Genomic DNA, 16,630 nt, shown 5'->3' with positions numbered 1-16,630 from the left:
TGTATGTATCTTGTATTATTCCAACTATTTATTTTTTAGACGACTTTTGATCTACATTTCTATACATTTTAAGGCAGGGAATGAACCAAGCTAGCTTGGGAAGTACTAACCTTTATATAGCACGGTTCAGCAGATTCATAAGCTGGAGATTTGGCTTGTTTATTAAATGGATCGAGTTTTAACACGTGAATTTATTTGAGACACGCACTTCGGTTGAGAAATTAATTTCAATTACTTATGCTCTGTAAATTGAGTGAAGTAGAGAAAAGAAATAAGAAGGATAGAAATAAAAGTAAAGTAGAAAAAAATGTGATGCTTGGACGAATAGAAACAAGAGGAAGCATAAGAGGAAATTCTCTCTACTTATTTGAATTAGTGAAAGAGTTGAAAGAAATAAACTACATAAAAAATACTCTTTTATTTTTTAATACATTTTTATTACAATTTGTTATAAAAAAAAATAATTTAATCCTTTAAGAAATAAAAAAAACGAAATATTTTTTTAAGCATGTCTTGCCTGCTCGGAGGGTAAGTTCATGCAAAGACGTAACGATTTACATCCAGTTCATGCAAAGATAGGGCAAATAAGTTTTGGTTTGAGTTGTCTAGTTTTGTTTAACTAGATTTATAGTTAGATATTTTACAATATACCAAAAGCCCAAGGATTGTGTGTCATTTAACTGGAGGAGCTCGGAGTGCTGTAAGAGTGTTATCTAGCTCGGTAGGGCTGTAATATAAGGGTGTTTGAGGTAACTGCAAAATTTAGGTTATTTTAATAATCAATTATATGTATAATTATTTATTTTTATAATCAATTGTATTCAAAATTATTGTTAAGATAAGTTTACTAAAAAGTGGTTTTAAAATAATAAAACTCTACTACTATTTAATAAATCTGTACAGAATGACAATAATAAATCTCTCCTATACAATGGTTAGAATTAAAGTTACTATTTAATAACCAAATGATTACTTAAAAAAGTCACATAATTTTATCTTTTCATTTAATCTTATATAATTTTATTTAATGGTCTGTATTTATTCTTTTCACTTTCTAATAATAAAATCTCTCTCGATAGAGAGAAAGAGGATCACGAGATATGTTTTTTTTTTTTTTTTTTAGGATGAGCACAAGATATTTAAACAGCTAAAAATTGAAAGTAATTACATATAAAAAGTGCATCCGTAAATTATTTATTTATTTATTTTGCTTAGTGCATCAAATGCAGGAGTTGCAGTCAATAATTCGGTAGTTGTGAAACCATGTCTGCTTTGATTATATATACAGTTTTTTTTAAAATGTAAGGTTAGTTGGATAATTAAGAAAGAAAAAAAAGATAATAGATCCTCATTTTTTTAAAAAAACTAATAAATTAACTAACAACAAACGGTTTAAAAAAAATAGTTTTCTTTAAGTATGTATCATGATCCAATGTCATTGTAACTCTTGGGTCCTCAACAACGTTTGCTGAGTGACTTTATGGTTGTATCATTCGAAAGTGTCACATAATACGAAGCAACCAGCAACGTAAAGATAACTATTATTCGATCGCCATGAATGCGCGTCCACGCGACCATGCATGCATATGCAAAATTGCAAACGCTTTTCGTATTGCATGTGCTTAGTTAATGATATATATGTTATAATGCGTATACACTTGAGCTTTGCTGGTTGTTCTAATCAGGGAGGTCCCCGAAGAACGTAAAAATTCAACAAAAAACGACTTCTAAAAGTGGTTCCCAATGATTTTGTCAGTTTTCTGGTACGGGAATGCGACTTAACAGCTACCATATAATTTCATATCTTAAAGGTCGTGTGTTATGTGGATTCTGATATATCTTAGTCGCAGACTCGCAGTGCATAGGTTCATGTGTGAATATTTATTTTTCTTTAAAAATGTACCAGTCAGCAGTGATATATTCTTATGTGTTATTTCTGCCTCCAAAAGCTAATCCATATATAAAGTAATAAATTTGTGGTTTGATATTGAAATACATGTAATTTGGCTGAGACTTAATAAAAGTCGTTTTCTTGATAGATGGCCATAGCTTAGATACCCCACACAGGATTATTGTTAATGATTTTTATTTTTTTTCCCTTCATCGGTGTTGATATTCTTTCATTTTTTGTCTAGCTAGCACCTTTTGGTGATATTGATCAATTCATGATTGAAACTGAACCAATAGCGAATCCAATCCAACATTAATTTGCACTGTTTCATTTCATGAATGATTGCTTTTGGAAATCTCCAGCATGTGAGAATTGATTGAATTTGTTGTTTAGCCAGATGATGGTATACTGCTTCGTGCTTAGGCCCCCTTCAACTTTGATTGTGCTTTGTCTTGATGGATTATCTCGCTTTGTCGAGTTTCTTGCAGTAAGGGGGGACCCAATAGCAAACTCAGCAACGTTTAATTGTTACATCACTTAATTCCGAACCATAAATAAAGTTTGTTCCGCATTCATTTTGGATGTCTAAACATATATACATGGGATTCGAGTCCCAATTAAATAATATTTCCTCGTCTGTTACATTTGATATGTTGTTAAGGCCTTACGTACTCATAGCATTTATAACGGGAGATGTTTTAAAAAAAAATATTTATATGACAGATGATTTTGAGTTATTTAAAATTGGAAAGTTATTTTGAGTTATATAAATAATTATTATTTATGAGTTGTTTAACTTTATATTAAATATTGGAGAGAGAAATATTTGTAAGTCAATCAACTTATTAGTAAAAATACTTATTGGAAAGAAAGTTAATTGAATTGCTTAAGATTTAGGTGACAAAAATTGAATTGTTTATATCAACATCATTAAAGATACTCTTATGTGCCTCCTACGAGAAGGAAAAAAAAACTGAAAGGAATTTCATTTCAGGAAACAGAAATTATTATATATGAGTGTCATCCAAAAAATGGAAAATACTAAATGTTGTTCCTAATTTCATTTTAGGATAGATCAGGGTGAAATGAATAGAGATATGAAAAAAAAAAGAGTGTAAAATTAGTGTCTGGTTTGACGAAATAGAGCGTGAAGATGGGTTAGATTAAGCATGACCCGATTTTTATATAGATCACTGATTTGTTAGTTCGGTATAGCCTGTTGAATCGGGTCAAATTGGTTTATTTTTATTTTTTATATTTTACATGTAAAAAAATTAAAAATTGGACCAAATAGAATTGATGATTTTTGAATTTATATATTTTTAGTCCAGCCTGACGTGTATGATGCAACCGGACAGATCAAATTGATCCAATTTCTTTTGTATAGCAAGTTAAAGAATTTGGTGTACGGCAAGTCATTTTTACAAACAATTTAGTTAAGGGGTCTGTTTTTAAACATTTGCCTCTCAGGGGGTCTATTGTTTAAAAGTGTTCCCTTATTCCTGTTGGTGAAATGCGTATTCCTCTTATTCCGTCTTTTTTTTTTCGCCAGCAACACTAGCGTCTTTTCTTATGTTTTATTTTTTCTCGCCAGCAACCCTGACGTTTTTTCTTAAGCTTTTTTTTTTTCTGCCAACAACATTGACGTTTATCCTATATGAGTTCTTTTTATATTTCATGCTTAACTCATGCGTAATGGGAGAGAGCAAATGTTTTATGAATAATTTGATTTTTATAAGATTGTTTTAATATTGACTGATTTATCATTTTTTTGAATTAATTTATTAATTAAATAAATAAATGTTAATACTTTTTTATATTTCTAAAGCATTAAATATATTCACTCTTACTTAATATTTACCTTAGATAAAATATAGAAAATATTAATTAAAAATATTATAAGTTAATATAATGTTATATATTGATAGTGGAGAATGCATAAATTGTTACAAAATTTTTTAAATAAAAAAATATTATTTATTATTTATATGGTAAATGAATAAATGAATGTAGCTGAGACGTTGGACTAGTTCATGACATAAATTTGTTCTCCGTCTCTTTTCTTTTTATTTTTTGGATACATCTTCTTAGTTATTTTTAAATATATAAAATAAAATATGTGAAAATTTGAAGAAAAAAAAATCTGTTTTTAACCTTTTTAAAAGCATAGTTTATCTTTAAATGTTAAATTATTGTAAATATATTAATTTAATAATTTTAAATAACATGTGTTATTTTAATTTTTTTTTGTATTAAACTTTTTTATTTTTCAAAATTCAAATTCAACTCTTTTTTATTTACTAAGTATGTTTTAACAATTTCAAATATTTTTTATTCTCTAATATAATTAATTTTTATATTGCACCTAAATTAATAATTCATATTTCATTATAATTTTTTATATGTTTTTTCTCTCTAATATTTTCCGGATTTAATTTTATAGTTTACTTGAATTCATACATTTTTATTTTATGTTTGACTTGAATCTTAACATTTTTATTTTATATTTTACTTGAGTCTATATATTTTTATTTTAAATTTTAACTAAATTATTTTATCTCTTAAATAAAAAAAATAAAATATAAGAATATTTGGTAAAATAATTAGCCAAAAAATAAATTTATTTTATTTTAAAAAATAATCAATTGTTTTTAAAATATAAAATTTGACCTGATAAAAAATAAAAAAACACCAATGCTGCTAAGCAAGGGTATCTCGCCAATGGTATTGGCGGAACCCTTTGGGGGATAGCAGGTAAGTCTCGCCAATAGGAATGATAAAATAAGGGGAATAAGAATTTCGCCAGCAGCAATGATAGAACATCTTTAAAAAGACAAATATTTAAAATCAGACCCCTTAGATAAATTGTTTATAAAAGTGATCTCTCTACGTCTCGTCTATCCGGTAATTGTATCACACTAAGTCTATTTTGATAGAATTTTTATAATAACTCTTAAAAAAATCGCTTTGCTTTTTCTACACCATGTCAGTCAGTGGCGGAGCCAGAAAAATTATAAAGCCTGGGCAAAAATTTAAAGATAGCAAATTCATAAAATATGGATAAGTGGTGAAGGCACGCAATTTCTGTTAACATGTCAAAAGTGCCAAGAAAATTAGGAATCATTTCCAGTCAAAAGAACATAAGGCGTGCGTGACCTAAGTCCGCGATATCCCTGTTTGAAACAGAGAGACAGACAAGCTAGAAAGTAACCAGAGCAGAGACCCAATTGGCAGAGTATATTTCTACATTTTTCTAAATCCATGTGAGGATAATGTCATATTGAACACAAGCATCTTATTAGTGTGCGTGTGGATATATATATATATATATATATATATATATATATATATATATATATATATATATATATATATATATTTGTAAAATTAATTTTGAATCAACGTGAATTTACGGAAACGGGAGTTTTGTAGTAACATAACTTTTGTTTGGATAACAAATAATATTATCACACAATACTGTTTGAAGTTTGAACCAAGAGTTGCCATTTATCTGTACACTGTAATGCCATAATTTGATGACTGAGGCCACATTAGGATATCCAGTGACCTGCCAAATAGAATGTCATGCAATAGATAAAATTATAATTATTATTAGAATATTCTTTGATAAAAGTGGAGAAAAATTTTAAGTTTTTATTCCATTATTTGAGAAAATAAAATAGGAAGCAAATTACTAAACAATTAGTCAGGTTATTTCATTTCACAAAATTTTAAACAATTTCAAGAAAATATAATAACTAATAAGTGAGATGATGAGGAAAAAAGAAAAAAAAAATAGAAAGGAAACAAGATGGAATTGATTTTTTTGATATAAAAAGTAAGTAAATCTTTACAATTATCCTTTCATGAATACAACTATAAAAAACAATGCATAATAGCAATGAAGAACAAACTTAAATTCCTATGCATCTATTTCAACCCTTCACTACTAGACTTATCTTAGTGGATTAAAAAAAAATGATTTGAGACAACATTTCCATGAGCAAGGAAAATAAAAAAAAGAATAAGAAATAAAATAAGAAGGCATTGGAACTATTTGAGCTTATCTTTTTGAGCATCTTAGCTCTGAAAAACGTGAAGAACGACTTGTATGTGCTAGTATTGCAGTTACGTTAATACAGCCCATTAAGAGCCCGTATACCACAAGTTCAATCCTCGGTCTTCAGAATAATAGCCCAAAATATGCTGTTACAACTTACAACTCAAATAATTTTTCACTTTTACAATTCACTTCTCAACCTACTAAGTATGCCCCCCTTTTTTATATTTTTTATTGTAAAAAATATCATTTTGTATAAAAATAATAAAATTCCTGTCTATGTCTTTGGGCCAGAGCCTGGGCAATTGCCCAGGGTAGCCGGGCCTTGAAACCGTCCATGATGTCAGTAAAATTGCACATTTCCACCTAATCTTCATCTTCTTTATTTTTTTGTTTGGTTTCTATTAATTACCATACACTTACACATTAAAAAGAAATCCGCAGTGGCTAATTAGTATGCTATATTGAGTTGACAAATTGACCTACCCTACCTCACCTCGCTTTGCTCCACCAAAACCAAGTGGGGAGAGGGCTGGCTTGTTCATGAAATGTGGGTTAAAAAATGTAGTCCACTGTCCACTTCAATTATCATTTTTTTAAAAAAATTATCATTTATTATCAGTTTTAAAACTTCATTTATTACCTTCACAACTTGTAGCACATAAAATTTATTAAAAAATTATATTTGTATACAAAATGTCTAGTTTAACTTTTATACACTAATAATGTAAAAAAATTACATTGTTAATTAATTAAAAATTAACATTTATATAACTATTAAATAATTATAAAAATGATAAATTTACTGTATGTATGACATTTATAATTAAATATCAATATAATATAAAATATACACTGTTTACATTATATTTGACAAGATATTTAAGTTAGGTTTTAGATTTTTTACTAACTTAAAAATTTATTTGATTGTTCAATAAATAAATTTTTTTAATAGTTTTTGGTGTTTGTTGAAATATTATTTTGAATAATATTTTTTAAAATATTAGTTTTTCACTTTTTAATAATTTTTAGTGTTTGTTCATAATTTTTTTTTTTCATTTTAAATTTTTAAGTTACTTTAACAGTTAATATTATCAAATATTTATAACTTAATAAACTAACGTTTTAGCTTCGTGCCACTAGCTTTCATCTTTTATTTACCAGCTAGTTTTTCAGTGAATTTTATCCGCCACAATCTTATTTACCAGCTTTCACTTTAACTTATCATCAACCATTATTTAACGGAATCTTAAAATTGCTATTTTTAGCAAACTTATTAAAACAAATTCTACACATTACACCTTTATCCTTTTTTTTTACAGGAATTTTACCTTTTTCCTTGTAAAACATTGACGTGAAACACTAGTATGCCTCAATAAGAATCTTATAAGTTAGCCTAATTAAGGTAAAAAAAAAGTCTCTAATTCTACTCATTTCACCTTTCTCCCTATAAAATACTGACGTGAAGTTTGAAGTATCTACAGGTGCCCAACCGAATCTTAGCTTACAAAAATAATTAACGTGAAGTATCTCAGATATGCTTCGCCTTGGGTTGATATTGAAAAAATACACATGAACATAATTGTATGTATACAAAAGGAAAAGTATGTCAACGAAATTATACTCTTAGACATGTTTTAATGAAGATTAATTTTGAAATGATTTTGAAGTTTAAAGAATAATAAATTTGACTTACTTAGAAGATAAAATGATTTGAACCACCATTAAGTATTGAAATTTTCGAATAATTACTAGAAAACGTGAATAGTTAAAGACAAATAAATTTTTTTGCGAAGCTTAATTACAAAAATAACCTATACTATCTTCTATGATTTTTTAAACATATTTTCATGCACTTCTTAATAAAGTTAACTTTCATAATTAAATTTATAATATAAGTTCTCATATAATAAAAATCTATTAAATAAATACTTAATCAAATTATTTATCCAACAAATCCTATGCATGGCATTTAACCTGTAAGGATAATTAACATTGATAAGTGGTAGGTGGTAGGTCCACTCCACAATAATGCATAAAGTATCTTTACATTTGATAATACTGCACCATTCAATTCTTAGCCGATGGTGCGATAATATATGAAATTTGAATAGTGTAAATAGCAGTCACCTAAGGTCTAAGGAGGATATGCTAATTCAGCTTTAGAGGGCCTGCGGAACTGAGTGGTTCTTCCACTATAACAAGCAATATCTCAGTGGATTTGTTGGTAGAAATGAAATATCTAAACATCTCATATACTGTACTGATATATATATAATTAAAATATTCTAAAGAAGATTGATTCAAATAATCCAAAATTATTTTATAGATACAAATTAAAACATAAACTTACAAAGATTTTTTTATTAAAATTATTTTAATTATTAAAATATTGTTTCAATAGTGATCAATAAATATCTTGTTACTACATTTGATTACCATTAAAATATTAAACATTAATTATAAATAAAATAATTAATTAAAGAGAAAATTTGTTAACTTAATTTAACAAAAAAGTTCATAAAATATGTAAGAAATATAGTAAAAATATATAATTGTAGCGAATATGTGTGCGCGCGAAGAATTTAAATTTATTATATTATAAAAGATAAATTAATATTGTCTTAACTTGTTATTTAGTCTTTCTCATCTTATAAAGAAAATAAAAGAAGTCTATCATAAAAAGATGAATTTTTTAATATTGAACTTCGAATCTTCTCTAAGAAAAAGTAGAAACAGGGAGTGTCCCATTTTGGACATGCTCTTCCTTGATTGTCAACAAAGCAAGGGAATAATTGCCATTTAGTTTCTCTTTAATTGGACAGTACACTTATATATGAAAGAATCATTGTAGTAAAGTTTTTTTGTCGAATGGCCACTGGGAAAACACTAACTGGACAGAAAAGGATTAAAAAAAATTGAATGGAGTTGCTCTCTCGATTAGAAAATACTAGGAAAACACTAACTGAGCAGAAAAGCTTGCATTTCTACTTTTATATTATAAACTAAAATATAACTTAAATATTTGGTCCCTCAATGTAAACAAAATTAAAAAGTGAAGAAACAAATTAAACATTTTTAAAAAATATTATGGACAAAAATGTTCCTTTTAAAAAATATGTGTATGTTTATGTTCACGTTTACAATGGTCAACAATAACTAACTTAAAGTTATTTGGAAACATTAGGAATTAAAATGAAACTTCTAAAATATAAAAGACTAAATCGAATAAAAATTATATAAAAGACCAAATATATATTTTAGCTAGATATTTTTCACTCTAAAAAAGAATTTAAAAAAAGTGTGGAAAATAGCTCAGTAATAAAATTGAGTTAAAAAAATGTTGAGAGTTGCTTAAAAAGTGTGTTAATAATATTATTCTTACTATACCTATAATCTGTCGTCATTATTTCTCGATTTAATCCACCGTTGTATACTGATTAGAGACTGCGGTTTTATAATGATTAAAAATGTATTTAGGTTAAAAGTTTAATTATGAATAAACACATATTATATGAGAATTTATATTATAAATTTAATTAAAATAAACTAAAAAGAAATTATACAAGTTATAAGTTATTTCTATAAATCTAAATAAATTTTGAAAAAATTGAAACACTATTTTTTGAGTAAATTTCAATAAAACCATTAAAATTGATTGAGATTGTACAAAATTATATATATTTTTAACTTTTACAACAACCTTTCTTGTAAGAGTATATAACGTAATATTTTTTAATAATTAAAGTGATTTAATCTAAGGGTAGAAAAATGAGAGATAATAGAAAAAATGATAAAATTTAAAGAGATATCAATGTAATTTTTACTTTATTTTAAAAGAATGACTTGTGTTATTATAATTTTTTTTAAAAAATAAATTTAAATTCTTTTGAATTAATTATATATACCGTGATTTAATATTTTTTTAGTAAGTTGAGATAACTGATAAAAAAAAATACTAAGCTGAGATAGTACACGCACATTGAGAAATAAACTTGACTGTCTCCCACTTTCTTTTTCTTTCTATATAAGTATACTCCAAAGTTTTTCAAAGAACGTGAAATATCAAATATGATATGTATAACAAATATTGGAACAAAGGGAATTATATTGATATATATGGCAAAAGAGATATGGTAAATCCACCGTACCTACGTTACATATATAGATAGATCAATGATCTGGAACTACGTGTTCTCCAATTCACACACACTAAATTTGCACAAGATATGGCTGATGACAAGTATCTAATATTTAATGGCTTATTGACAACACGATTCTGCGTCTCATTCACATTGTTGTTATATATAATCTTCTAAAAGAAACACTCAAATAGAAAGTGTTTGTAATAAAAGAATTTTATCAGGATCCTATGCATTTTCACAGGAAACTGCAGCGTGTGTAGTTATACTTATACATCCAACCATTAAACTATATTAAATTTAATTGAAATATGATCATTTTTATCATATAACGAAATGAATTGAATGAGTGAGATCAATGCAGTGACGATTGTAACTCATATTTAAGTTTAGATTGGTAGAGAGTGATAGAATGAGTGAGTGGCACAAATGAATTTTGAACGTGTTCCATTGCTTGTATTTTAGCCATACTTTTTTCATTCCCTTTTATTAATTCCATTGCAATTATTACAAGATATCTCAGATAGGCCCGCAGCCTCAACAGTTTCATAGTTCCATGTCAATAATAAATACCAGCTGCTATCGCTGCATTTCTGAAGCAACTTCGAAAGAAGCCCAAGACTAAATAGTGCTAAGAACTCTAATGGTGGACAAGATGAATATGCTGATATTCAAGTCCCTTCAGATTTCTTTGCTGCTAGTTTTCTCTATCAGAAACACCACAGCAGAAAAGAAAACCCATCACACAAAACACACATACATAATTCACATGGACAAGTTCAACATGCCAGAGAGTTTTAACGACCATCTCCTCTGGTTTGATTCATCACTAAAATCAGTATCAGACTCAGCAGAGATGCTCTACACATATAAAAAAGTAGCTCATGGCTTCTCTACAAGGCTAACTACGCAAGAAGCAGAGTTGCTCTCAAAGCAACCTGGTGTTCTCTCCGTCATCCCGGAAGTTAGATATGATCTTCACACAACTCGAACACCAGAGTTTCTGGGGTTGGCCAAATACAGCACTCTTTCACTGGCCTCTGGCAAACAAAGCGATGTGATTGTCGGAGTGCTAGACACTGGTGTGTGGCCTGAACTAAAGAGCTTCGACGACACCGGACTGGGGCCAGTACCTAGTAGCTGGAAAGGTGAGTGTGAGAGAGGTAAGAATTTCAACCCATCAAACTGTAATAAGAAACTTGTTGGTGCAAGGTTTTTCTCGAGGGGCTACGAGGCAGCCTTTGGACCCATCGACGAAAAGACGGAATCAAAGTCACCAAGGGATGATGATGGCCACGGAAGTCACACCTCAACAACGGCAGCAGGTTCTGCAGTTGTAGGAGCAAGCCTCTTTGGTTTTGCTAATGGGACAGCAAGAGGCATGGCCACACAAGCCAGACTTGCAACTTACAAAGTGTGTTGGCTTGGAGGGTGCTTTACATCAGACATAGCTGCTGGAATTGACAAGGCCATTGAAGATGGTGTCAACATCCTTTCCATGTCAATTGGGGGAGGTTTGATGGATTACTACAAAGACACTATTGCAATTGGAACTTTTGCGGCCACTGCCCATGGAATACTGGTTTCCAATTCAGCAGGAAATGGTGGGCCTAGTCAAGCAACTTTGTCTAATGTGGCACCATGGCTAACCACAGTGGGTGCGGGAACTATAGACCGTGATTTCCCTGCCTATATCACCCTTGGAAATGGAAAGATGTACACAGGGGTGTCACTTTACAATGGCAAACTCCCACCCAATTCTCCACTGCCAATTGTTTATGCTGCAAATGTAAGCGATGAATCCCAAAATCTGTGCACCAGAGGTACTTTGATTGCTGAAAAAGTAGCCGGAAAAATCGTGATATGTGACCGAGGAGGGAATGCTAGGGTGGAAAAGGGTTTGGTGGTGAAGAGTGCTGGAGGCATTGGGATGATACTATCAAACAATGAAGACTATGGGGAAGAGTTAGTTGCTGACTCCTATCTCCTCCCTGCAGCAGCTTTGGGCCAGAAATCAAGCAATGAGTTAAAGAAGTATGTTTTCTCATCTCCCAATCCCACAGCTAAGCTTGGATTTGGTGGCACCCAATTAGGGGTTCAACCATCCCCAGTGGTGGCAGCTTTCAGCTCAAGAGGGCCAAATGTGCTCACACCAAAAATACTCAAACCAGACCTGATTGCTCCAGGAGTCAACATCCTAGCTGGGTGGACTGGTGCAGTTGGACCAACTGGCTTGACTGAAGACACCAGACATGTGGAATTCAACATCATTTCAGGCACTTCCATGTCCTGCCCCCATGTCACTGGCTTAGCTGCCCTTCTTAAGGGCACTCACCCAGAATGGAGCCCTGCAGCTATAAGGTCTGCCCTCATGACCACAGCTTACAGAACCTACAAAAATGGCCAAACCATAAAAGATGTCGCCACCGGGCTACCGGCTACGCCATTTGATTATGGGGCCGGACACGTTGATCCAGTGGCTGCGTTTGATCCTGGTCTTGTGTATGATACTTCCGTGGATGACTACTTGAGCTTCTTCTGTGCCTTAAACTACAGTTCCTATCAAATAAAGCTTGTTGCAAGAAGAGACTTCACCTGCAGCAAAAGGAACAATTACAGAGTGGAAGATCTCAATTACCCATCTTTTGCTGTTCCTTTCAACACAGCTTATGGAGTAAAGGGTGGTTCTCGCAAACCAGCCACTGTCCAATATACAAGGACTTTAACAAACGTGGGTGCCCCGGCAACGTATAAAGTTTCGGTGTCGCAGTCTCCCTCGGTGAAGATTATGGTTCAACCACAAACACTTAGTTTCGGGGGACTTAATGAGAAGAAGAACTACACAGTTACGTTCACGTCTTCGTCAAAGCCTTCTGGAACAAACAGCTTTGCTTATCTGGAATGGTCGGATGGGAAACATAAGGTTACTAGTCCCATTGCTTTCAGCTGGACTTAGACTCTGATTTTTAAAAGCCCTAACTTTGAATTACCTGTTGCAAGCAAACGTGCTCGTCTTCATGAATAATTGTATCTCTTTGTTTTTATTCTGCTTTTGGTGCAGCAAAAGGGGCACTGATGTTATGTTTCTCTTTGCTGTACTCCTTTGAAAATTAGTACAGAATGATTGTACAGAAAAGAAACAGGGTAATGGTGTACCTGAATAAATGACAGTAAGCTCTTTCTTATCCCACCCACTATGCGGAATAGGTAGTCCCACTTGGGTTATAAGGTTATTCATCTATATCCCCAAAGAGCAATAAAACAACTACACTTGCCATGATCTGATAGACATTTACCTAATCAAGAACTTTCTAATGGTGTGCTCCGAAGTTTAATTTCAGTGTAAATTATATGGCAATATGATCGTTATTATAGGTTAAAGTAATTAAGTAAATGAAATAATTTTTCAAGATCCCGTGTTCATTAGCCACTTGGTGAACTGAGCAGGCTTGAGATTGAGTCTTTTTGACAGGTTGAACATATTCTCGTTTTCTTCTAATGCTCTTTGCAATTTCCATCCAAGCCATCACCACCCTAGACTCCCATTTTTTGTATTTTTTTTTTTTTTAAAAGAAAACTAATCAAGAAATTTCAGGCAAAGAACAATCTCTAAACAATTGATAAGCTTTATCTTTATCAGAATAAAAAGAGAGCCATCTTTTCGTCAGAATCCCAAGAAAACGACCTTCAGTAACTACAAATGACTGTTTTTAGTCCGATTATAATTGGAAACATGCCCAGTAATAATTCATTTGCCTAATTGATTTAAGACTTCGGAAGATGGATGATATTAGCATATGAATCCACTGGGTTGATTAGATTGTTACCCCAACTTAAAGTATCAAAAGAAGAAGAAAAAAAGATTGTTAGCCTAACTTCAAGTAGAAAAGCTTAACATATGAAAAAAAAAGGGAAATTTCATTTGGCTTATTGGAAAGAGAGACGAGCTGTAGCCTTATACGTGAAAATAATACTTAAGTTATTAAGTGTACACTTTAAAATGAAATCCTTCGTGTATAATGCATTTTCTTGAACCATGTTGGTTAGCCAATGACTTCTAAATTCAAAAGACAACCAATGTAATGAAATTTACAAATAAAGCTCAAAAGTTCAATATGACTCTAACTGTATTCTTACAATTCCATTTGATACGTTACACAAGCAAAAACACATGGCGTGTTAGAATAATTGACGATGTTATTAAAATCAAACCATACATCACTGGGATTAAGATCCTCTACAGTTAAAAATAAAACTGCATGAGATTTCAACCATTCCTTTAATTTTAATATATAAAGGAGAGAAAAAAACTTGCATGGATGGTGAAATTTGTAACTGCACAGGGTGCAGTTCTTTCTAAGCTGCAGGAGATCCATTTCCTGCCTCACTCAGGGTTCTCTATGGCCTGACAGACAGGAAGATAGTACGTATCGAGCTGCCAATATCTTTGTTTCACACCTTCCCAAACTTGTTCTCCCAAACAATCCTTAACCGGCAATGGAATCAATTGTGTGGAATACCCCAAATTCTCAAGCTCAAGAGATACCAAATGGCAGTAAACAACATGGAAAAATGCATTACTGCCACAAAGGCCATTGAAGAATGAGTAGATACCACCAGTCTTCAACAATGCCGGGAGATGCTGATGGAACTCCCTCAGATCTTCGTAGTACTCCCCATAGGTGTCGAAGAATATTCCTGAACAAAATTCACGCCAATGACCCATATCAAAGACATAATCCAGATTTAGATACAAATACAAAAATAATAACAAAGAAGTTTTTTTCCACTAGGTAAGATAAGCTATATGAATTGCATGATTGTGATGCTAGTAGACTCAGACTCTTTTAGAGTTTGAGTTAAGGTCACATAATTATAAAAGCTAACTCATAGGATGAGGGTTACTCCTCACTTATATACACTATTTTGGTTATATTACTAGTAAACATAGGATCTCCAACACACCATCTCACACCTAACATTAGACGCCTAGAATGTGAAGTTTGTAGAACTGGACATTTACAGGTGATTGCAGGACATTTGTGGGTGGTTCAATATCAGCCCAATAATAGGTGGCCAACTGATAGACCCAACAACATCTGTTGGAATAGGCTCTAATATCATCTCATAATTTTAGTTTAAGTCTAACAGTCTAAAAAGCTAGATCATGAGGGTCCCCCACTTGTATACACAATTTAATTTAATGTATATACAAGTAAACAAATAAATAAAACAAATGTTTAATTAACCATTTAGTGCTATATATTCTAGACTAATCATTTTTAGTCCCTGTAGTTAGAGGATTTTTTAGTCCTAAAAGTTTAATAAGTGAATTTTTTAGTCTCTAGTTTAGATTTTAATTCCGAAAAGGTCCTTACCTTAAATTTTTTTAACTCCGTCAAGAATTTTAATGATTTTAATGGTAGGAAACTTTTGAAAATTAAAATATAAACTTTAGGAACTAAAAACTCCACCTATAGGGACTAAAAAAATAAGTTAGAAAACTACGGGTATAAAATAACATTGCTATGTTTTTCAGAGAAGAATATCCAATCAATTGTAATAGTATGTGTAATGCTGCAATCAAGCATTGACGTTTATGAAGATAAAGATTAGACGAATAGCAATTACCATCATATGTTTCAAGCTGAGGCAGAACATCTTGCCATCGTCCAAAAACAATCTTGACATTTTCCTTCTGGCCCCAACCGGAGCGAAGCATGCGTTCATAAACCTCAGGATGAGCCTCAACAATGGTGTGTGAAGCAGGTGCATATCGCTGAATGGCCGAATCCACGAGCCCCATACCAAACCCAATATTGAGTACGTGGCCACCACCGGAACAAACCGCCTTAGCATGAGCCTCCATCAACGGATTCTCCCATGCCATCATCACAGCCTTGCTTTCAGAGTCCATAAGCTTGTCTTCGCTAAAACTCACCCTATCTTCCAAATAATCGTGACCGGAATCGCCGTTCTTGTTTGCCTTCCTCGCAATTGTTCCCAGTATCAGTTCAGATTGGATCCCTGACAAATTGAAATGAAATCAGATTCCAATACCAGTATTTTTTTTAAAGACCAATGTTGGTTGTTAATTTGTTAGTTTTTGTTAGCACCTTCTCTCTTCAACCACCAAGCCAACCTTATAACTCCTACCAATAATCCTAATTTGAAATGAGAATGTGGAGAGAATAAGTGTACCGGCGTTGAGGAGAAGCTCGAAGGTTTCGTTGTGGCCTTCTTGCATGGCGTAGTCACCGGCGGAGAGGTTGGAGGGAGAAAGAGCGTTCCAGGGAGCGCCGACGGAGAGGAGGAGGGTGAGGACGGGTGCATGGCCGTGCTTTGCGGCGTGCATCAGAGGATTGAGGCCATCGCCGTCAAAGTGGGTGACGTCAGCGCCGGAGTATATAAGAGACCTCACTTTCTTCGTGTCACCTTTAATGGCCGCCTCGCATAGTTGCTCATCCGCTTCTTTCATCTTTGTTTGCTTGCGCACCTCAAACCCTCGCCTTCCACTAAAACCTCAACATTTCTTAC

At 31.9% G+C, this 16,630-nt stretch overlaps 2 protein-coding genes across 2 annotated transcripts; one reads left to right on the top strand and one right to left on the bottom strand.

The window, feature by feature from the left end:
• The first annotated feature begins 10,290 nt into the window (after nucleotides 1–10,290).
• On the top strand, nucleotides 10,291–13,373 carry LOC100794284 (subtilisin-like protease SBT1.7). Its single transcript, XM_003523943.4, has one exon. It carries the CDS (start codon nucleotides 10,737–10,739, stop codon nucleotides 13,047–13,049), a length of 2,313 nt encoding a protein of 770 aa, XP_003523991.1. The 5' UTR covers nucleotides 10,291–10,736; the 3' UTR covers nucleotides 13,050–13,373.
• An 899-nt stretch (nucleotides 13,374–14,272) lies between these two features.
• Nucleotides 14,273–16,629, bottom strand: LOC100796916 (protein arginine N-methyltransferase 2). The gene is made up of 3 exons (XM_003523945.5): nucleotides 16,295–16,629; nucleotides 15,725–16,120; nucleotides 14,273–14,791 (listed from the first exon to the last, which is right to left on the bottom strand). Exons 1-3 carry the CDS (start codon nucleotides 16,569–16,571, stop codon nucleotides 14,478–14,480), a joined length of 987 nt encoding a protein of 328 aa, XP_003523993.1. The 5' UTR covers nucleotides 16,572–16,629; the 3' UTR covers nucleotides 14,273–14,477.
• Between the last annotated feature and the right edge of the window lies 1 nt (nucleotide 16,630).

This window comes from Glycine max, chromosome 4 (assembly GCF_000004515.6).
Source record: "Glycine max cultivar Williams 82 chromosome 4, Glycine_max_v4.0, whole genome shotgun sequence".
Taxonomy (NCBI): Eukaryota; Viridiplantae; Streptophyta; class Magnoliopsida; order Fabales; family Fabaceae; genus Glycine; species Glycine max.
The sequence above is the reverse complement of the archived record's forward strand: the minus strand, read 5'-3'. Positions and strand labels throughout refer to the sequence as shown.

Bases quoted from the DNA above. Each gene is read 5' to 3' on its own strand.
- LOC100794284 (XM_003523943.4), top strand. From the start codon at position 10,737: ATGGTGGACAAGATGAATATGCTGATATTCAAGTCCCTTCAGATTTCT.
- LOC100796916 (XM_003523945.5), bottom strand. From the start codon at position 16,571: ATGAAAGAAGCGGATGAGCAACTATGCGAGGCGGCCATTAAAGGTGAC. The intron at 16,121-16,294 runs GTACACTTATTC...TCAATTTGTCAG, and splicing joins CGAGCTTCTCCTCAACGCCG to GGATCCAATCTGAACTGATA. The intron at 14,792-15,724 runs GTAATTGCTATT...AATTTTGTTCAG, and splicing joins TCAGCTTGAAACATATGATG to GAATATTCTTCGACACCTAT.